The sequence below is a fragment of the Lepus europaeus genome, chromosome 6 (assembly GCF_033115175.1).
Source record: "Lepus europaeus isolate LE1 chromosome 6, mLepTim1.pri, whole genome shotgun sequence".
Classification (NCBI taxonomy): domain Eukaryota; kingdom Metazoa; phylum Chordata; class Mammalia; order Lagomorpha; family Leporidae; genus Lepus; species Lepus europaeus.
In genome coordinates this window covers 18,098,978-18,122,410 of record NC_084832.1, presented here as the reverse complement: position 1 = coordinate 18,122,410, position 23,433 = coordinate 18,098,978, and the positions used below count along the sequence as shown (strand labels likewise).

General features: G+C 38.0%; 1 protein-coding gene across 3 annotated transcripts in view; it reads right to left on the bottom strand.

Annotated features, from left to right (window-relative positions):
• Nucleotides 1-3,547: 3,547 nt before the first annotated feature.
• Nucleotides 3,548-23,433, bottom strand: part of DCT (dopachrome tautomerase) — a 117,294-nt gene continuing 97,408 nt past the window's right edge. For all 3 annotated transcript variants that reach the window (XM_062194030.1, XM_062194032.1, XM_062194031.1), the window contains 2 exons: nt 8,322-8,523; nt 3,548-5,830 (listed from right to left, as the gene is read on the bottom strand). In XM_062194030.1, coding sequence (XP_062050014.1) covers nt 5,658-5,830; nt 8,322-8,523 — 375 coding nt within the window. In that variant the 3' untranslated portion in view covers nt 3,548-5,657. The remainder of the gene's footprint in view (nt 5,831-8,321; nt 8,524-23,433) is intronic.

Genomic DNA, 23,433 nt, shown 5'->3' with positions numbered 1-23,433 from the left:
CAGAGTGGGACCTGCAGGTTCACCCCCAAATGCCCACAACAACCAGAACTGGACTAAGCCTAAACCATGAGCCAGAAACTCAATCTGGGTCTCCAATGTGAGTGGCAGTGACCCAAGTACTGTAGCCATCATCTGCTGCCTCCCAGGAGCATCAGCAGGAAACCAGACTGGAAGCCTAGTAGCCGGGACTTGAATAGGTCCTCTGACAATGTGATGGGTCACCTTAAGTGGCAGCTTAGCCTGCTGCACCATATTGCTCACCTTACAAAGGACATTTGCTGACACTGCTCAGACCCACACCCAAATTCAGATATTTATATTGAGTTTCAGTCCACAGATCCAATCTCATGCTAAAAACTTTTCCAAAATTTTTTTCTTAATAAAAATTTTTAATAGAAAAATTTTTTCCATCTCCAACTGCAGTATTATCACATAACTAATATTTAACTAAATTATACCCTGAGTATATGTGAGGTCTTCAAAGAGTTTATAGAAAATGCATATTATGAAAAATATATCCATGGATTTCAAACATTTTTACACCAAGATAAACTTACCTTTACTTCTGTTTTCCAACAAACTTTTGACATACCCTGTTTTCTGCCAAGAATAAGAGTTTTGCCCAGGAGCCAGTATTGTGCCTCTAAACACTTATAAGTGTTTAATCTTCCAAAATATATTTTAAAAGGAAGTTCTGAGAACCTGCACAGGGTTTTGTTCCGTTCTCCATACTTTACAATCTGTTCTGATTTCTGAATTCATATCAAATATTTTTCCAGCATTTTCCCCATTCTGGCCAGGCAGTTAACCACAGTAGAAGAAAATGGCTGTAACTTTACAACTTTGTGCAATTTTCTAATATAACACAAGAGGGCAGGTTTTGCTTTATTGTAAGCTTAATACCACTCCACTAGTGATTAAGATGGTCATTGCTCTAATTGCAAATTCAGAAACACTCAAAATATACAATATGAGTGAGTAAGCAGGGTGTGCATCCTTGGCAGTGAAACCTCTATTATTTTAATAATGAAGGACAAGCTCAAGTCTTTCTACTTAGCATTGTTTACAACATAGAGAGAAATTACTCTTGGGAGACACTGTGATAATTTTAGCTCATATCTATCAACCACCAACGGAGCAGAGAATGATTAAAAGATAAAGAGACAACATTCAGTCACATTATAGCCAAGAAGCCTGACTTGACACAGGCAAGTTAATGGTTTCTCCCTAAGAGATGGAGTCTTGGTGAAAATCTAGAGAACATACAGGCCTTGAATAGGAATCTTATCTTTGGTTTGCTTTGTTATAGAAAACTGTAACTTAAAGTATAGTTCAGTTTCCTTTTCTGTTTTTTCACGATTTCATTAAACTAGCTTCCAAAGCAAAAGTACATTTAAAAAGGCTAATTTCAACTTGAACAGCTGCTACAGCTAAGGTACAGTCAGTACTTGCTATCCTCATGTTACACATCAGCAGCCTCAACCAAATACAGACCAAAAATATTCAGGAAAAAAAATGGCTTCTGTACTGACATGCAGACCTTTTTCTTTGTCATTATTCCCTAAACAATACAGACAGGATAGCAGGTATTTGCATAGCATTTACATTGTGTTAGGTATTACAAGTAATCCAGGGATGGTTTAAGATGTGTAGGATGTTCACAGGTTATATGCATTTTACATAAAGGACAGGAGCATCTGTAACACTGGTGTCAGAGCAGGGGTGCAGGGACGAATCCCCTCCACCCCCAATTCCGGAGGATGACTGAACTGAGTTGTTTTTGAAAAGTTTCCAGAGTGATGCTGCTGGAGTCCATCGGTGTGAAACAGGCAGTGGTTTGCCTGACTACATAATTTTACCACTAACTCCTTCCACTGAAACAAAGTTTTTAGAATATCAGATAATAGAGCTTCTAATTATATTCATGAGAACTGAAGGGAGAGGTAGGTAGAAATCTCAACTTTCTATCCTAGTCACTAACAATGGTAGATATACTGGTAGGGGAAAGATGTATTTAGAAATTAAATATGGCTGAAGAATGTCCCATTGTGTCAGGTCTTGTGGAGCTACATTCCACCTAGCAAATGTACTTAATCTGAAAGCTGGGTTGTTGATTTCATGGCAAGGATGCAAGATTCTGTCCTTATGCGCTCTCCAACACATATTAAAAGAAGGCCAAAGGTCCTGAATGAAAGTTCTACTTGTCATTAGTTTATCATTCATTTATTCATTCTGAAAATATTTATAGAGTATCCACGATGAGCAAGGCACTGTGGAAGTGGGAAGAGTTCAACCTTGGATTTTGTCATTGTATTGTGGAAAGTAATTACCTCCTGTTAGGGGAAAACTGACTCTTTTATGCATCTATGAGTTAACCAACCTCTAACTCCAAGTTTAGCTGTGAAAGCAAACATCTTATAACTGTTACCTCACTGGGGCTTTCACCCTTCTTGTGAGAGTCGCCAGCACATTGACCACCCTTGAAAGCTTACCTGGAAGTCATCAAGTCAGCTGCTTCAGTATCCCTGCTCCTTCAGTGACCTGAAGTGGCCACCATAACCCTACCCTGGGACCATTCCTTGAACTATCAGGCTCAAAAGCAATTCCTTACCTGGAGAAAGGCTGCCGTCTCCTTTTCCTCCCTACACAGTAGACACTCATGCTGTAGCAATTGCTTTGAAACTTACACAGAAAGGAGACTATCAGTTTAAGAACTTATTTTCAGAAATGAAGTAGTTATTAAGTATCTTATTTTTATACTTATATAAATATAAATATATAATTTGTGTATTTATCAATATATATTTGTTGACTGTCCTAAAGATGGGAACTGATATGCCCATATTAAAAACCAATAACCTCTAAGTTATAAATAATAATGTGCAAAACAACATGTGTATTTTTTTATTTTCCTTTTTAATGAGAGTTACGCTTCTTGTTAGTGAGATTAAAGTTATCAATTGGAAGTATTATAATTAACAATGTTAAATCTTAAGCAAGATACAAATTAATATGAAAGAACTTTAGAATTAAAGAGATTTTACAGAGGAGTTATTGTATTTCATTTCACTTCTGAATGTTAGCATTAGAAAAGCATTTCTATTGAAATTATTATTCATATACATACAATTTTTCTAATATAAGCATATAAACTGATCAGCTCATTTTCCTCAAAGTTGAATTGCAATGCTTATGACAGTTTTGTCTGAGTTTGCTTGCATAATAATCAATGTAAATAAATACCAGCTTCTTGCCAGCAAGTTCATCCTACCTTTAGATTTGTTAAAAGGTATTCATAATTGATTTATGGTAAGGTTAGAAGATGCTAGAAAATTGCATTCCTCTCTTATGAACTACAAAATTATGAAACTATTTCTCTTAGAAAGACATTATAAAACATGCTATGTATAAAGATTCCATGTGCATGTCATGGATAAAAGTAGCTAAGCATAATGATTAATATTTGTTACTATTTATCTAGCTCAGATAAATCTTGCTTTAACCAAATCTTAGGAGAATATGAATGAAAATTTTGCTATTCCTGAATGATAAGATAGAAGTGGTTATTTGCTTTACAGAATTATTCATAACAGTTCATCTTAAAAAATAAATTTCCCCTGGTGCTTTTAACATATTGATTTACACATGATTTTTTAGGAACATATCTCCTATGCACAATCATATCTTCATTTTAGTATATTTCTCTTTCAATTTAAAAATAGAATGCAAAAATGTGTTCCCCAATAACCCTGAGCTCAGAACATAAACTTTACAGCTAGGATCACCATAATGACAGGTTGTTATATTTTCACCAATACTATTAATGGCAGGAATTGAAATCTATGCATGTGGCGGCAGCTGAAAAGCCAAAATGGGGCTTAACTCCCCTCTTAATTGTCACCATTGAGCCTATCCTCAAATGTACTTGCAACTTCATAAGACTCTCAAATTCAATTCCAGCTAGGTGTTGTCCATTTCTGGCTAGTACAGTCTCATTCCAGGATGTAACATTGGTTCTTGATGAATCTTACATTCTCTAAGCCCCAAGTATAGAAGGAAGCTCCAGGGCCTTCTTAACACCCATCTCTTTTATACACATCCATTCCAGTAGAGGGACCATAACAAGCCTACAGATGAGTCACCAGATATGTGTGCTGATACCAGATATGTGCAGGTGAAATTTGCCTTGAGATCTCACTAGCCATTAGCCTCTCAGAAGGAAGGGAAATCATGATAAGTCTGAACATTGTAGTGAATATTGACTCATTCTTATTCCTCAAGAACTGGTGAGTATTTAGCAGAAAATAACAATTTAGTTCTGAATTGTCATATTTTGTTCATATTATTTACTTTCAAATGATGACTTAACTGATTAGCATTCATCACTAACTACCAATACAGTGCAGCATTAGTGAATCTAATGCCAACTCTTTAAAATAAGCCAGATGCATTATGTTTGAGTTTTTCCTCTGAGGCTACCTAGTAAAGCTTTGAACAGACTTAGGATCAGCCAAATGAGACCTAAAAGTAATGGGACTCTAATCAAATTGACTCAGGTGGAGACTTAGAGCTTCAGTAGCCTTCTCCAGTCAGCCTTCTGTGGAAGGAGTGAGTCAATACTTGTGAATGGATTTGGAACAGTAGATTAATTAGAAAACTGTGTATTTTTATTCCCTTTTCTGTTTATCACTACAGGATCAATGTAAATCCAACTATTGATTGGACAGTCTATGGTTCAGAACTGCCGATTTTTAATAAATTGTGGAAAGTCTAATTTTCAAAAGAATATTGAATTGATCTTTCATTCATTTATTCTCCATCCTATGTGGAAAATGAGTATATTTTCATCTTCAAGGCTAGAAAGAAAAAAAGAAGCCCAAAGAAGATTAACAGAAGGGCACCAAGAAGGCAGGAGTTGGCCATAGGGGTTAAGATGCCACTTGGGATGCCTGCATTCAATATTGAATTTCCTGGGTTCAAATTCTGACTTTGCTACCAATTCTAACTTCCTGCTAATGCACACCCTTGGAGGCAGCAAGTGATTGTTCAAGTACTTGGATCTCTACCACTGTATGGGAGACCTAGACTGAGTTCCTGGCTCTTGCTTTCAGCCCAGCCCAGTCTTGGCCATTGTGACATTTGGGAAATGAACCAGTATATGGAATATCTCTCTCTCTCCCCTTCTCCCTCTTAAATTGAGATAAAAGAAAGATTCCTAGAGCATAGGTGTTTATAGGTAGGATGAATCTTGAAAATTCATCTAGTCCTCCCACCCCTCCCCTCCTTCACATTGTTACAACTGAAAACAGGTGAGCCAAACAGATTGCATCATGGTTTTGTCCAGGTCTTAAGTGACACTGACCTACAAATTTAAATTTGGTCAATTTTTTTGTTATTTGGTGCTTTCAGTACAAGAAGTGGCTTAAGCGATATGGACAATTCTTATCAGATATCTCAATTTGTCAGCTCTGTCTTAACTTGGATTACTCTTTAGCAACAAGCAAACTATAACCATCTTCACCATTTGGGATCATCAGCAACACCTATGAAGAACATCGGGAACAATTTGATTATTATCACAGTCAGTGAGGATTAGCTTAATTTCCGTCGGGGTCAGACCTGCAGGTTGGTGATCTCTTAAGTAAATCATGAACTCCCTAGGCTTCTTCTGTGTATCTTTTGTTGCTCAAATGTGTCTCTACTAGGGGTGTGTATCCTCTCCGAATCCTTCTATATTGAAGGAAAACAAGCAGTGCAAGAACACCAACGAAAGCCACCAGTGTTCCCAAAACCACTGAGAAGGTTGTGGTCCAACTTGGAGTTTCTTCAACTGAAATTAAAGCAGAAGACAAGGGTCTACAATCAGGAGTTTCATCAGTTGAATGCTTTCAGAAAAGGAAAAAATAAACTTATTTGCTTTACACATGCATTTTTTCTGTTGATAAAGCAGAACTACTCTTGCTAGAATAAAATTTATCTCCCCCTTCCTCACCAACTATTTATCATATCCACAATTGTTTTTCTTGAGGAAGTTAGAAATGGCATCCCATTATTTAAGTATAGCTTATTGCATTTTTAAAATTCATTACAATAAATGCTTATGCAGAATAAACCCTCCAAGGAAGAATATAACTACTTTTGTGAGTTAGAAACTCATTTGTAAAAGTGCATGCTAAAATGGTACCTGGGGAACTGCACAATATACAGCCCTCAGGTGGAGAAAGTCTGCTATTGTCTCTACCTGTTTTATGGGGTGATAAATGTAGGAGAGCTTCAGATTGGCTTTTATAACCAGCAACATTCTATAGCAGAAGCAGATGGTATTTGTACCCATTGAGATAGTTGTGAATAAAATCTGAATCTTCCACAGGATAAATCCAATCCTCTACTCAAATATATTTTAAAAGCACTCTTCCACAAAATTAGTGAATTCCATTTTTAGTAAATGTATACCTATTTGTTATTTCTTCTACAAATCACCTTTTCCTTTGCCAACTGTTTGTTCTGTACCCTCCAGTCTTTCTAGTAAAATTCTTTTTCTAGTCTCGCCTGTCTATAAACACCCTCTCCTGTGCAGGTTTAAGGCCGTGAAGAAAACAGCACCGAGGCAGACTGAACTTACTGAGATAGCCCCTATCTTCCGCTAGTATCCACTATATGTTTACCTTCCCAGAGCTGCCCATCTTTGAAAGTCCAATCCCTTTGCTTTCATCCTGTCACATCTCCACAATTTCTTGTTCTTTGCTTCAAATGGTAATAAGCTGCGAGGCCTGTCTGCCTCTTTCTGTCTTTACTTATTTCTAGGAAGGGCTTCATGTCATGTAAAACTCAATAGCAGATAAAATGTGGGTGGCATTTCTGTTGTTAATCTTTCTTTTGTCAATAGCATTTGTAGGGTACCAACTACCCTAAGAAAGTTGCGGAAAAATGCATCCCCTGCCCTTCTGTTTTTTGTCCTATCTCCCCAAAGAGGATTGTTAAGTTTCAACATCAATCAATAAATGAACACGAACCTGAATATTCTGACAAGTCAACCCATTCTGGGTATATATGGGCATTGGTCTATTCCTGTTACTCGATTATTCTCAGAGGAAATGGAGGTAGGTCAGGATACACATTCCAAACTTTGTATTATTATGTTTTTAAAAAGGAAATAAGTTTAAAAGAAATGTCCTCAGCTGTCCCAAGAAAGGAGACTTAAAATTTGTTTAGAGAACAGGAAGTAGTAACGCAGAGCTAGATGGAAAAAGAAGACAGGGTCCAGGGACTGAAAGACTCTGAGTTCAGAGAGAGAGACTGGTCTCAGAAATCATCTTGATTACTTTGTCAGCTGAGATATAGAGAAGACAAAACAGACACACATGGGGAAAAGCCACCAGTAGATTGGCTGCATATTTTTCAACTTCTTGACGAATTAAGATTTTTTTTTTATTGTTTTCTTTGTCCTTTGCTAACCTGCCCTTAAATCCTTTAAATAACATGTGGGGCTATACTGGGGCATGAACAGAGAATAATTATGTGTGCACCTGTATACACATCTCAAAATACCCTTCCATGTTTTGATACAAGGGAGAAAACTTAATGAAAGCTCTATAATCCTAAAATGTGACTAAAAAGTCAATTTAAAAATACATACATAAAGTTCCATGTAGCCCAGTCTGTTAACAAGTCAATGTCAACTCTCATAAACCTACCCCATGTGCATGGTACAGATTTATTGGAAACAAATTGATCCAGTTACAAAATAATACAAGTGTATGTAAACAAACAATAAAAATCTTTTCTTATTGAGAATTATTATTCATCTAGGTTGTTGACGTCAATTGTTTAAACTGCATTATATTATTACTTGCCTCAGTTACTGAGTCTTTTCGGGCCTCTGCTTGAATTTTGTACTCAAAGTAGAACACGTACTTGCCTTCCTAATCCTGGCCCTGCCTTCATGTAATGATCCCTAAATCCTGGCCAAAGTGAATTTATTGGTTAGACATTTCAAACAAACTTTGGGATCTTAAAAAATTAATCCTATTAATTCACATAGACTCATCATACCAGGAGTAGGAGTAGATAATTCCTCTGTGAAATAAGATCTCTTGATAGCCTACAGTTTTCTAAACGAAGAATCAGCCAACTAATCCATTTCTGATGTTTCACTGGAAGTTTAATGACTCATTTTGTTAAAAACATATATTCTAGAAAATGGCCAATAAACTTAACTAGACTTGAGTGCTTCAATTAAAGGTCTTGGTTAAGGTTGAAAAGAAAGCGAGCTCCTTTGTTAGAAGGATGAATCACCCACGTAGAGTTGTATTATTAGTTACCTGGCAGATCAATGGCATAGGTATAGCCGAGTTGCTCTGTGGTTACAAACAGTTCCTCATTTGTCACCGGAGGGAAGAACGGCACCATGTTATACCTGCGATTGTGACCAATGGGTGCCAGCTCCTGAGGCCAGGCATCTACAGGAGGGTCATATCTTTTCATCCACTCATCAAAGATGGCATCAGTAAAGGAATGAAGGACCTGTGAGAAGAGTGGGCACAGTGCTTAATGGTGATGGGTCTATTCCAACCAGACCAATCCAACTAGTGCATTCTCAAAAGTAGAATGGAGTTCTTCGGACAACAGGACCTCCTCTAGACTCCACGTAACCGTAATGACAGACGCACTAGCGTTCTCAGTCAAGTTTACAAGGATGGATGGACATCTCTCTCCAAAAAGGATTCGAAATTCCTATGTCCATGAACAAATGAAAGTTCATGTTAGAGAGTTAACCTTGGTTGGGAATATTTGAGGTCTTCAACAAGTGTGTGTTGATTATTAATTTCATAAAAAAGGATGATAAGCTATATATTCTGGTCAATATTAAGATGCTTTGGTTTAGCAGAAGAGGAAGAAGATGTTGCATTTACTGGTATTACAATATAAATGGACTATATAGTAAAAGAAAAAGAAAGAGAAATCTCCAAAATGGTTTTTCAAATCTTTCTTATCAGGAACACCTTTCTATTTATTCCTTTCATAACCCTCTCATTCAAATGCTTGGTGTTATGCCTGTAAAAGGAAGTCTAAAAATGTAATGCACACAGTGCTCATTTTATTTTCTCAAGAAAGCTGTTAAAGTCCTTTTCAAATACAGCAATTACTATGCTTTAAAATATTAATAGCAAAATTTCCAGATTATAGCCTTGATTTTGCAACAGGGTATAAATGTGAGAGTGAAGTGCAGCCTCCGTGTCTGGCAGTGTGAGTTCCTCTTATATTCCTACACTGCAAGTTTAAGGAGCTCAAGGACAGTGCCTGACTCTCCTTCCTCCTGCCTCGATTTCCAGGTCATGTTGGGGCCTGTCATATGGAGGTAGGGAAGTAGTTATTTCAATAAACAAGTGTTCAGTGAATGCATTGTTCTCGTCACCACCATACCCTTTATCTCATCTGTAACACTAACCAAATCATGCTATAACTTGTTATTTATCTATCCCCCCCCCCAAAAAAAAGAAAAGAAAACAAGATCTCTAACTCCTTAAGGTCAAAGAGAAAGTCTTTTCACCTTTGAAGTCTCAGGCTTAGCTTGCAGCCAAGGTAGAGCCAACAGTTACTAAGTATTTGTTGGCTGAAGACAGCGTCAAGCAAAGTGGTTTTATTTAAGTAAACGTTGACACTCATTCCTGTGCACTCTTCATCATTCAGTTCTTCTAAAAATGAGAATGAAAAACCCTTTCCTAATCAAACAGTAGAATAACCCTCAAGCTTCTTTTATTCTTGCCCATGATTCAACCTGAGGGACCCCTGGCCGGCTGAAGCTGTTTCCTCAATCTACAATGCTTTTCTTTCGGTTCTCCAGCAACAGAGTCTCTGTCCTGCACTATGACATCACCACCACCACCCTACCCCACTTCACCCTCATTGCCCCCAGTCCGAATTCTTTGCCCTTTGCACTTCTCAATGGATTTTTGTTATACCACCCTTTCAGCTATGTTAATTGTGTTCATTTTAGCAGACAGTGTTTTGAAGTTTTACCCCTGGTTCCTTCCCCCTTATTTTTACTTCGCTCCCCCTACTCCAGGCAGCAGAGAGAGCTCTCCACCTGTATGGCCTCCAGAGGCTACATCAGGATAGAGAAAGGAATTAAGTGATTTACTAAAGGGATTTCTTTCCTGAACAGATTTTTAAAGTTCATGGCAGAGATATTCATCTCAAAAGCAAAAGCATCAAATTATAAAATCTGGGCTTTGTGAGAGAGAAAAGATTTTTTGAATTCTATAATCTTAGCTTTGAGTAGTTAAGGCCCGAAGGAGGAGAGGCACAGTTTCTTGCATCAGCAGCAGCTTGGGAAGAACATGTGACCACAGAAACCAGGCATGTTTCCTGCAAGCAGAGCTCAGAAAAAGACATCTTTGAGGAGAGGCACCATTTCTGGAAAAGGAGATAAGTGATAGTGGTTGGTATAGGTACCTGAAACAGGCACCTCATGTCCTGGGCCTGTGAGACTCCAGACAGGACTGGCGGTGAGGGAAAAGGGAGAAGAAAAGGGAGTTGTGCTTCCTGTTCCAAGCATATCCAGAGGAGCCTGCAGGCATCAAAGAGAAGTCTTGCTTCAAGCATGGAGTCCAAGCAATAGAGGTAGAACGCCCAAGTGGACAAATGCTACTTGTTACTTAGCCAGCATCTGTCCTCAGCAACTTCTTTTGCATTTCAACTAAAGTAATGTGCCAAGCTATCCATGAAATTTAGCTGAAAGTCATTGGATGGGATGCCTATGAATAAAGGTGGACATTCAATTGAAAAGTGTGTCTTTTTTTGCCTTTCCATTTCTACTTGCAACTCCCTAGAACATAGATGTGATGGCTGGAGCTTTTCAGCCACCTTATGTCAACAAAACATTAAGAAAGGAATCACTCATTGAGAATGGCAGAGCAAAAAGACAGAAGGTATTCATGATAATCATGGAGATGCTACAGCAGCCCTGGACTGCCTGCTAGTAGAGCTATTTTACATAATAGAAAAGTAAATCTAGTTTGGTTATACTTCTGTAATTTGAATTTTCTGTTCTAAGAAACTAAACTAAATTCTAAGTGAGACACTGAGAAAATGTCTAAAGGCACATGCAGTTGCATTTTCCAAAAAGGGTCCATAATATCTCCTGATTCACATTCTTTTCTATAATCTTATATATACCCTCATCAAGACTTGGAGTTCATCTGCCCTCACCTTGAAATTTAGTTCATTTTTTATTTTCTTACAACCAATAAAATACAGAAGTGACACTATGTGATTTTTGAGGTTACATCATAAAATATATTGCTTGCCTGTCTTATGCCTGAGCCCTGAACAATCACATAAAAGCAACTATCTCAAGTAGCCATACTATGAGAAAGCCCAAATCAACCCACACAGAAGGACCACATGGAGAAGTTCTGAGATTTTAGGAAAAGACAGAGAGAGGTTCTTGGCCAGCCCACAGCTGCTTCAACAATGTCACCATCTGACTGCAACTTCATTGAATGACCCTGAATTACAAGTGCTCAGTCAAGCCCTTCTCAAATTCCTGACCCCCAGAAATTAGAAGAATTATTATTATTGCTTTAAGCCTTCGAGTGTTGGAATTATCTGTCATGCAGCAATGAATGCTCAGAAGGAAAAAAAAAAAAAGGTCTGAATATAATCATCACAGGCTCATGCTTACCCCAGCATGTATAAACAAAGCAGGTCCTAGTCCCCACGGAGAAGGAAGAGGGGCTGAAAGGGGGACAGTGATAAGGCTTGAGATGGGAAGGACACAGCCCACAGACCTGATGATGGGGCATGACAACAGACTAAACATCAGCAGTAGACACCAGCCCATGGCAGTTGGTAATATGGAGAAGATAATATATCCAAACACCTAGCTTGGTGCCTCTCAAGTAGGAAATGTTTATTAATTGGTTATGTCTCATGAAGATTTCATCATTAGTACTATTATTATTTTAACTTGGGACAAGGATCTGTGGAAGAATGAATAAATTTGCATTTTGCAGCCATACGGAGACTCTGACATCACATTCTCTATACAAACAGCCCAATGTGAAGCTGTCTCTAGCACTTAACAAATAGACTAAGTTTTACTCATTAGTGCTTGCTCTGAGTCTAATACTATGCTAAGCACTTTGCACAAAATAACATCTCGGTTCCTCAACAAAGCTGATTTGATAGGTGTTATCTCTTGTTAGTTTTCCCAGGGTGTTGTAGCAAAGCACACAGACCAGATGGCTTCAGCGACACCTGGGATTTCTCTGTATTGGAGTCTAGAAGTCCAAATATAAAGTGTCACCAGAATCGGCTCCCTCTCAGTCTTGGGAGGCGGAACCTGCTGCATGCCTCTGTCCTAGATTCAGGTGGCTTCCTGGTGGCATTCCGTGGCTTGCAGATCTCTGTCTTCTCCCTCACATAGGGCTCTCCCTGTGTGCAGGTGTGCAGGTGTCTAGCCCCAATTTCCCCTTTTATTAAGGCATGATTTGTGGTGGTTTCAATGTCTTCTCCAAAGATCCTATTGACACTCCATTGTCATCCTAATAGTACTAAGAAAGGGGACCTTTAAGAAATAATTAGGTCATGAGGACTCTGCCCTCAGGAATGCAGCAAGACCATTATTATATAAGTAGGTTAGTTATTGTGAGAGTAGCTTCCTGATAAAAAGGATAATTTTTTCTGATTTTATCTCTGTCTTGCACACTCACTTGCCCTTTCACCATGTTACAATATAGCAGAAAGGCCCTCACCAGGGTCAGTGCCATGCTCTTGGACTTTTAAGCCTCCAGAACCATAAGGTACATAAAATTGTATTGGTTATAATATACCCAGTCTATGTTATTCTGCTATAGCAGCAAACAATGGACTAAGACATGACTCCTGTTAGAGACCTAACCTATTCCTATGATCTCATCTTAACTTACTGCATCTGCAACCAATCTATTTCCAAACAAAGTTATATTCTGAGGCACTAGGTATTAGGGCTTCAAAATGTGAATTTGAGGGTTGGAGGAGGACATAATTCAATCCATCACATTATTACCCTACTTTGTACATGAAGAATAAAAGGTACAGAAATGTTAAGTGATTTGTCTAAGATCACACAGATAATATTTGAATCTGAACTCAGGAAGTCTGTTTCTAAATTCAGAATTCTTAATCCCCATATTCTGTTTCATCTACCCCACCACCTTATAATGAAATACTATAATTCTCAGGACAAACTATAATCAGAGCAATCAACTTTAAAGAACAGGCTCAAGTCTTAACAATGAGGAGAAGGTATACAGTTTGACCTTTGACCAATCATGAACTTTTAGAAATGCTCTAAGTTCAATCCAGAATGTTATGAGAAAAAGAAGAGTCTTGCATGATTAAGGAAGATGTAGATTCAGTGATGCCGCAGGACAATAACTATAGTAAAGTACCAGAATTCACCCAATGTAAAGTGTAAATAATTAGGGAGGAACAAGACTCTAAAGTAGTTCAGTCTTTAGAGTAAAAGAATACGTTAAAACAATGGGAGATGATAAGTCACAGAAGGGCTTAGAACATTATACAATAAATGCTCTAGAAGCAACTATATAGAGATTCAACAATTTATAGAATGTAATTTAGGAAAGGTTAGTATATGTCTTTTGTAATTAAGAAATGCTGAGAATATGCAAAGAATACAATAAACAATAATAACAAGCAATAATGTATCCAAGGCTGGAAAGAGAAGTAGTGTAATTTATAGAATAGGTATTTTTGTTAAAGTTGCAGACATTGTTTCTCAACAAGAGACCTTGAATGGCTCTTGAGAAACAAACTGTATATTTGTTAGACAAAAATTGAAAATGAGCTCAGTCAGTATTTGTATAAAGGCCACAGGTCATTTGAGGATAAGAAGTAAAAGATAAGTAAAAATATATTGTTGCATTTTACCTACTATGAAGATACATAACTGCATTTTGATATTAGAAACTGAATGATTCAAAAATGGGGCTCCAAATTTTGTTATATGAATCTATTCTATCTTGTTCCAATAAAATAATAGGTGCATGAAAGAAAAAACACTAAATGTTAACTTGGAGGCAATATTGAAGAAAACATCATTACGTGGGCTTTCAAGGTAAAAAAAAAATTTAACATACTGTTGAGAAGAAAGCAATCAATCAACAAATACTATCCTTGCAAGCATAAAGAAAATAAAATATAAGAATGTGTGCATCTCTTTTTGAAGAGCACTGGGGGGTTTACTTACTATGATAGGGTTTTAACTTAGGTAGCTGTAAATTCAGATTCCTATCACACTGGTGAAAAGAAGGGTTTATGTGCCTGGAGAAAAGCAGCCATGAAAAATCTGCAGCTACATAGATGTGTGTCCACTACCAAAGGCCAGTACACTGTGCCTTTTTCCACTTGAGTTCATGTGTTACTACCCAGAAGACATCATTTGTGATCAGAGCAAATCATACTGTGATGTCATGATACTTGTCTGATTCTCTGAGAATCAGACCTGAGAATTCAGACGTGAGCGCTTAAAAGTCACATGATAGACACGAACACAGATGCATATGGGAACTCCAGTGTAGAACTTAAGGTGGAAGGCATGGATAAAAAAGTTAAGTCGGAATTTCTGAGCGATAGAATTCCAAATGGTAATTCCCAAAAGATACATTTAACTGTGCTTGTTACTTGGGGGAAATATTTATTTATTCTTGCCTCTTCTATCAAGGATTTGAAGCAGTTGGAATGTTGGCTTCTCATGTCCCTAAATAAGCCATACACAGTAGGCATGAAACAGTTGAGCAACACCCAAGCTTCTACTTAGTTGGTTAAGCTCTGCACAGGTACTCCATTCAGGGGAACAAGAGATGATCTCCTATAGACTGAATGTGTGTGTCCCTCTCCCAACTTCATCTGTTAGAATCCTCTGTTAGAAACTCTTAATGTGATAGTATAGGAGGTAGGGTCTGTGGGAAGTGATTAAGCTGTAAGAGTGAATCCCTCACACAAGGAATTAGTGTACTCATAAAAGAGACCCCAGAGAATGCCTTCTCCCTTTCAGTCATGTGAGAACACAGCTGGAAATGGTCTTCTAAGAGCCAGGAAGAGCCCACCACACACCAAATCTGCTGGTACTTCAGTCTTGGACTTCCTAATGTCTGGAATGCTCAGAAACATGTTTGTTGTTGAAACCAACAATCTAGGGCATTTTTGTTAAAGCACCTTGAACATACTAAAACATAATCATAGATTTAAAAAAAAAAAAGGCACGGGGGCACTTTGAACAATAATACTGTCTTCTAGGCAGTGCTCAGCAAGGGTGGCATGTGTTTCCATGTTGGTGTATTTGTGTCTCCCCACCTTCCATATCTACCCTCTCATTGCCCCCTGAGCAGACAGAATAGAAAGTATTTCTCAGGCATTTCGGGGGGGGGGGGGGAACACACCCTCCTGCAAACCTTTGTATAATAGGATTGTATACAAAATAGGCACACACACAGAGATGAAATGCATACAATTTATGAGGGACTTCAAAAAGTTTGTGGGAAATGGAATTAAAAGATAAGCTTAGTTTGTTGCAAAACAATTTTGAAATCCTTGCACAGTTCTTTCATAATGCACATTTTCCATGAACTTTTTGAGATCTTTGTACATGGTTCATAATATATAATAGCATGTACATGAAAAATATTAAGAGATTAAAAATTTAATTACCAAACTCTTGAGAAATAAGGCTTGTACTAAAGATCAAACTTCTAACAGATGAAAATAGAGGGCTACAACAGAGTTCTGCTATTGTTTGTCAACTTTAAGTGGCCAGATCAATATGCATCAGAAGCAAACAATACAGATTGAAGAGAGAGAGAACCAAGGTGATGCTAAAGGAACTCCAGGTAGAGACTAAATGACACCAGGTCATTCTTGGCTATGGAATCATCAAAAATCGAGGAGAGAGAAATTCAACCAGAGAATCAGCTTAAATTGGTATATAAATTATGGTTTGTCATTCTATTCATACTTTCTTTGATCAATAATGAAGTATATATAATTCATACCTTATAGAGGTTTGGTTCTTCTCAACAGAGTCTATGTAATCCTTACAGAGCCTAGAGTTGAAAAGAACTCCTTTAGGTGGCACTTAGCAACTGCCAAATTCAAAAAGCAGTCTCCCATACTGAGCCATGGCAATCCTCCCACGCTTCCCAAACAGGCCATCAGTCACCATGTCTTACACCTCAGCTCTTATAAAACTCATCGTGTTAGGTTACTTAGGAGGAAGTTACTGTACATCAGTTATTATATGTTGGGGTAAATGTTTAACACAGCAGTTAGGATGCTGCTTGGGATGCCCACATTCCCTATAGGAGAGCCTGGTTTGAGTCCCCACTCCACTTCCAATTCCAGCTTCCTGCTAATTTGCACCCTAGGAGGCAGCAGGTGATGGATCATGTACTTGGGTTCCTGCCACTCATATGGGAGACCTATCTTAACCCTGGCTATTGTGTGCATTTGGAGAGCGAACTAGTGGATGGAAGATTTCTCTCTCTTTCTCTCTCTCTGTCTCTCTCTCTCTGTCTGTCTCTCTCTCTCTCTCTCTCTCTCTCTCTCTCTCTATATATATATATATATATATATATATATCTCCCCCCTCTCTTTCTCCGTTCCCCCCCCTACTTCCTCCTATTCCTTCCAAATAAAATGAAAAATAAATTTAAATTTTAAACTATATAGTAAATAAAGAAATGTGGCATTTTTAAAACACAAATACATACTGAAAATAAAACCAATAGTTATCTTTTCAAAAGCAATGCAAAATTCTTCAGGCCTGCCTTTCACCAATTAGTGTTAATTCCTATTAACATGATCTAACAGGAGTGAATTACCACAGCCATAATGAATGCAACAGTGAAAGGATCAAGTTAAGAATTGTTTAAACTGACAAAAGACAAAATTGTAATTAGAAGAGCAGACACAGGAAAATTTTTGAGTAAAATAATTGTTTTCATAATCTCTCTGCAGTCACTTACTGGTGGGTATGACCTTAAACACATTTCTCAACATTTTGAACTTTATTTCTCTATATTTAAAACAGGAAAGTAGTTTTCTATCCATAGTTTTGTGGAGATAAGTGAATAATATTACACAATATCTAGCACAGAGGTTGTCACAGAACAAATGCTCAGTCATGAACAGTCTCCTAATAAAAGTTCATCAAACTTCTATGGAACGTTGGTCACTTTTCTCGAGGTTTAGATAGGGTGTCAGTGATCACATTAGCTTCCCATGATGAAACCTAGAAAATATACCTTTATATTACTAGATTATTGTTTTACAGAAAAAATATCTAAGAAGACATTGTAGTTTTTACTTACTTATACGAAGAACAAATTACTTTCACTAATTCTGACTCTTGAATCTTTACCATTCTTTTCTGTTTCCTGAAATCACAATCCTACATAAACAGATCACAGAAAAGGAAATGCAAACAAATTTGTAAATGCATGAAAAGATGCTGAACTTCACTTATATGGACAGGAATGCAAACTAAAACTCACTGAAATTCTCTGTATCTATTTGACAAAGATGAAAAAGTTTGATAACACAGGGACAAAGAGCATAATGGGAGGGTGTGGCTGTCACTCTGACACATGGATGTTAGGAAGGAATATGTGCCCTCATTCTGGAGACTTCGGGCGATATCTATGACATTTCCAATGCACTTGTTTACCCTTTAATTCAGTGATTCAAGTCCATCTACTTAATGTTCAGGGTTACCTACTGCAGCATGGTTGTAAAGCAGATCAGAAACCACCTAAACACCTGCTATGGTTTCTATGTGGTCTGTCCCCACTAAAACTCATGATGGCATTTAATTCCCAGCTGTGTTGAGATCTTCTTGTGACTGCCGAGAGGCAAGTAGGTCGCCAGGGATCTCCTCTCCTAAACGGACCCATGCCTTTCTTGAGGTGGAGTGTAAACTCTTGCTCTAGCAGAACTGGATGCTTACAGTGGGAGTAGGTTATTATAAATGTGAGTTTGGCTGTCTGAGCTCTCTCTTGCCTCCTCTCTGTCACACACGCTTCTTTCACATGCATCTGCCAGGGATGCCCACGTCTTGCTCTTGAACTTCCAGATGTTTGAGCTAAATAAGACTTTTTCCCTTTGTTCTCAGCCTCAGGTATTTTGTTATAACAACACAAAACAGACTAAGGCAATATCCATAAATAGGAGATTGGTTAAAATTTCAGGATAAATCCATATAACTGAATATCTTACTGCCAAAAAAAAAAAGAATCAGAAAGCCTTTTATGAACTGATACATAGTAAAAATGGAAGAGAAAATAAAGGCACAGAAGTGTCTATGGCATATGTTCCCATTTGGATAAACATATAAAACATATTTATATGTTTATTTGTAAAATACATCTGGAATAGTAGAAAAATAAGGAATAATGATAATTGATAATTATAACTGTATAAAAGATATGAGAATATGAAAAGAAACTAAAAATTGAGATAGAATTATGGGCATTTTGAAACTTTTTTCACCAATATTACTGCAAATACATATAATATAAAAAAGTAAACCATTAAATATAAAAATTGATATAAAATTTTTAATTTCTAAAAATATATGCATTTCTAAAAATGTGTTTTTTCTTAAAGAAAAATAAAATGGATCAATTTTTAAGTGTTTCATTTTTGTGGAATAAAAGCAATTTTACATAGTTTCTTCTAAAATTTTCAATAAAAGTCATACCAACTCAGAAGTATTTGGCATGAAGGGTCATCAAAATATTCACTAGAGTGCACATTAAAAAAACCAGGTATGGGGTGGGTGTTGTGGTATGGTGGGTGAAGTTGCCACCTGCAGACACTGGCATCCCATGTTGGCTCCAGTTCAGTTCCTGGCTGCTCCATTTCCAATGCAATTTCCTGCTGAAGCCCCTGGAAAACGGCAAAGGATAGCCAGGGTACTTGGACCCCTGCACCTACATGAAAGACCTGGCAAAGACTCGTGGCTCCTGGCCTCATACTGTCCCAGCTCCAGCTGTTGTGACCATTTTAGAAGGTGGGGGATTAGCGGATAGCAGTTCTCTCTGTCTTCCTCCCTATGTCTTTTCTCTTCCCTGCCCCACCCTGTAACTCTACCTTTCAAATAAATAAATGGGATAAGTCTTTCTAAAAATTAAAATTAAAAAAGTATGGATTTCAAATTTTTTTGCTCCAAAATAAACTATCTTTTAATTCCATTTTTCCACAAATGTTTGAAGTACTCTCAAATTATTGTCCTTGTTAAGAAAAATGTGTGTGTGTGTCTTAGTCCTCCTAGAATTTGTGTGCAAGGTGAAAAACAAATGTGAACTGTTCAGCGACTTTCATCCCTGCACCCTGTGGACCCCTCAGCCATTGAGGGAATGGAAGGGTGTAGAACTCACCAAAGGCACTCTCTGAAAGGAGATAGCAAAATCACAGTGAGATACCATCTCATTCTGTCAGAATGGCTTTCCTCACTAAGACAGAAGATAATAGTATTAGTAAGAATGTGGAGAAAAGGGAACCCTTACATATTGTTGATGGGAATGTAAATCAGTACAGTCATTATGGAAACAAGTATGAAGGCCCCTCAAAAAATTAAAAATAGAACTACCATATGATTCAGCAATTCCCCTATTGGGTATAAATCCAAAGACAATGAACTCAGTATATCAAAAGGACATTTATAATCCTTTATTTACCGCAACACTATTCACAAGGGCCAACATATGGAATCGGCAAATTATGCTTTTAAAAAAATATTTGAGAGAAAGATAAATAGAGGGACATACAGAAAAGAGAGCTTCTGTCTGCTAATTCACTTCCTAAATGCTTTAAATGGCCAGGAATAACTCAGTCAAAGCCAGGAGCCAGGAACTCAATCCAGGTCTCCTACGTGAGTGGAAGAAGTCCAATTATCCAAGCCATCACTGCTGCCTACCAGAGGCTGCACTGGCAGGAAGCTGGTGTCATGAGCGGCAATGAGGAATCAAACCCAGGTACTCCAGTGTGGGATGCAGGTCTTAACTGCTAGGCTAAATGTCCATCCTCACATATACTTTTAATTATAGTGATTTACAGATTGGGAAGAATATCACTGTTCTATTACACAGTTTCTTTCTTGGCAGTTAGCTATTTAATTTTACAGTTCATTGGTCTTCTCTTCTTCTTTTCTGTATTTTATCTAAATTTAATATTGAAGACAGCACTACCTAGCATTCCTGTGGCCTAATCTTATTTTCCATGATAAATGTGTGGCTTTGCTTCAATTACCTTAGGAATTATAAGATTCTCAGCAACTGTTTCAGAGTTTTTCCTATATTTTAACATTCTGCCTTCTTTCACTCATTATTGTGATCCTACACAACTTTGTATCTCTCTTGCTTGAAGAGATTTCACAATTAATTCTAATAAATGTCATGTGTAATGTGTTTGCATGAATGCCCTTGTGATTTGAAATTCCCGAAGCTATAACTCTGTTAACTGAAATGCTTACGCCTAGATCTCAAAACACACACACACACACAAATCATTTAAGGCTGAATTGGCTTCAACATAAAACTCTTCATAAATAACATAAAGTAATTGTGAGTTCTAAAACTATCACAAAGAAAGCAGTGGTTTTCTACATATTTATGTGTATACAATAACATACTATCAAAGAAAAGAAGACAAGGATGACTAACAGCTAGCATCTTTGAACTACATGTAAGTTATAGAATTCCTCAACAGGGAAGTTAAAATGGGGCTTCCATCTACAGCAGAGAGAGAAATATGACCATAGAGATATCCCTACTGCAAATAAGGAACATTGGTTAATTACAGCAGGGGCGGCCAAACTAAAGCCTGAGCACCAAATAGGTCCCACCAAGCGTTTCTGTAAATACAGTTCAATTGGAACACGATGCCCAGTTGTTTATGTATTGTCTTCAGCTGCTTTCATGTTGCAAGGGTAGAGTTGAGTGGCTGCAATGTAGATCATCTGCCCTGGAAAGCCTACAATATCTGCCATCTGGTCATTTACAGAAAACTATTACTAAACCCTGTGCACCTGGTGGGTTTCCTCAAAAGGAGATATGGTTCAACAGTCCTGGAAACTTATGGTGCTGCAAATCAGAATAATAGCATCAACATTATTTCCTTTAGTAGAGAAGCAATGTTAGGAATGTAATTTTCAATTTTCCAGATGCTGTCTGTGTTCTTATAATATTTTGCAGTTCTGGATAAGAAGTATTATGACATTTTTAATGAATATGGATTATGTGTACAAATTATATAGCTGAAAAATATATTTTTGATGAATATTTATTTAGAGACAAATCATATGGGTAAATAGCGGAGGAGGCAGATACCAGAAATGCTTGGCATAAGCTCCCAGCTGAGATGACAGCCAGAGCCGGGATCTGGAATGTCGGTTCAGATCCACTGAACAATGGGAAAACAGCAGAGCTGGCTGTGGCCCTCACAAATCAGCCCCACCTGGTAAGAGGCTGGGACCAACATTCCGCACTCCTGACGGCCCCTCCATTTAACGCTCTGCACAAGTATTAGAGAGAAGTGTTTTTTCAAAGGAACAGCTCTACTGACTGCTTCCGTCTCAGGATTTCTTGAAGCTCACTTCTGCTGTGCTTAAAGCTATCTGGGGTGCCAAAAAGTTACTTAGACCTGGGAGTCCCACCCCTCATGCCATTGGGCAAGCTTGGAGTCACTGGAAGCTACACCTTTACTCTCTCCTCATGTCGCCTTTTATTGTACCTGGGTTGAGTAACAATAATAAGTCACCCTTGAAATATCTCTGACTTTGTCCTTGTTATTAACTTGCCTTGGGGCACAGCTATGCCATTGTGGAGAACAAGATAAGGAAACTTAAAAGATTGAAAATTGAAACCCAACACATACTTCTCTAATTCTTTGCCACCAGCTACCATAAAACAGATGATCATTTTTATGATAACATTTTATTGCCCTTGACGGTTCTAAAGCATCTTCATATTATCCGAGTCTACTGAGAATCACTTAATGAGCACAACACCTTTTCCCACCAGGAGATCGAGTCATGTGACTCACACTTTAAAGGGAGTGAGAATAGAAGCTCCATATTATTCACTGACATTTCCAAGACTGAACAAGTAAGTACTGAATTAAACTGATTGGTCTTGTAATCCATTGTCCCTTCTGCTATGCGACACAGATTCCCAGGAGTTCAGCAAAACAAAATGCTACAAACTGATGTTTGGGGACTCATTGAATGGCAGACCGAATAGTCCACCCATATTCATATGTTGAAATCTTTTCTTCATTTTAATTTTTAATATTGTATATATTTATTTGAGCGGTAGATTTATAGACAGAGAGAGGGAGACCGAAAGGTCTTCCATCCGCTGGTTCACTCCCCAAATGGCCACAACAGCTGGAGCTGAGTTTATCTGAAGTCAAGAGCCCAGGGCTTCTTCCAGGTCTCCTGTGTTGGTACAGGAGCCCAAGCACTTGGGCCATCCTCCACTGCTTTCCTGTGCCATAAATAGAGAGCTGGATCAGAAGAGGAACAGCCAGGACACAAACCAGCACCCATATGGGACGCCAGCACTGCAGGCAGATTTTGCCTACTATGTCACAGCATCGGTCAGATACGTTGATGACTTAATCCTCAGTGTGCCTATATTTGGAGAGGGGCCTTACAGGGAGATACTAGTGTTTAATGAGGTCATAAAGGTCAGGCTGTCATGTGACAGTAGTGTCATTGGAAGAAATCTTGCTCTCCCCTCCCTCCACGATATGAGGACACAGCTAGAAGGTCTGGGAGAGATCCTTTACCAGAAGTCAAGTCAGATGTTCTTTGAGCACAGACTTGAACCATGAACTATAAACTTGACTGTGGCATTTTGTCATGTCAGCGTGATCTGAGGTATGTTGCTAAGATTCACATTCAGGTGAGAAAAAAATTAAAAAAAAATAGTTTTGTGGTTTTTTACCATAGTAAAATCTAAACTGCATAATATAAACTCCAAAAGATGGCAAAATAAAGAAGAACAAGAGGTGAAATTTCTCTTGCAATTGTTCCTTTATCCATCTATCCAAGATATAAACCACTGAAAACAGATGGCGTTGAATTATGGTGAGGTAACCTTGTGTCAAGCAGAAACACTGATGGGGCTCAGCAGCTGAAATTCAAATGCGTACATTGTCTGAACCCTAAGTCAACTGAGTGAGCTGTGCTTGAGAAAGAAAAGGCAGCTTCTGACAGCCAGGAGCAGTCTGTGTTCTCAGGTAGGCTCCAAGCCCTCAGAACATCAATATCAGACAACGCCACTCTGATGAAAACAAGACAACTCCACAGCTCTGTCCAAGCACAGGCAAAGCATGAACACTGTGAACACACCCAACAATCCTCTCCTA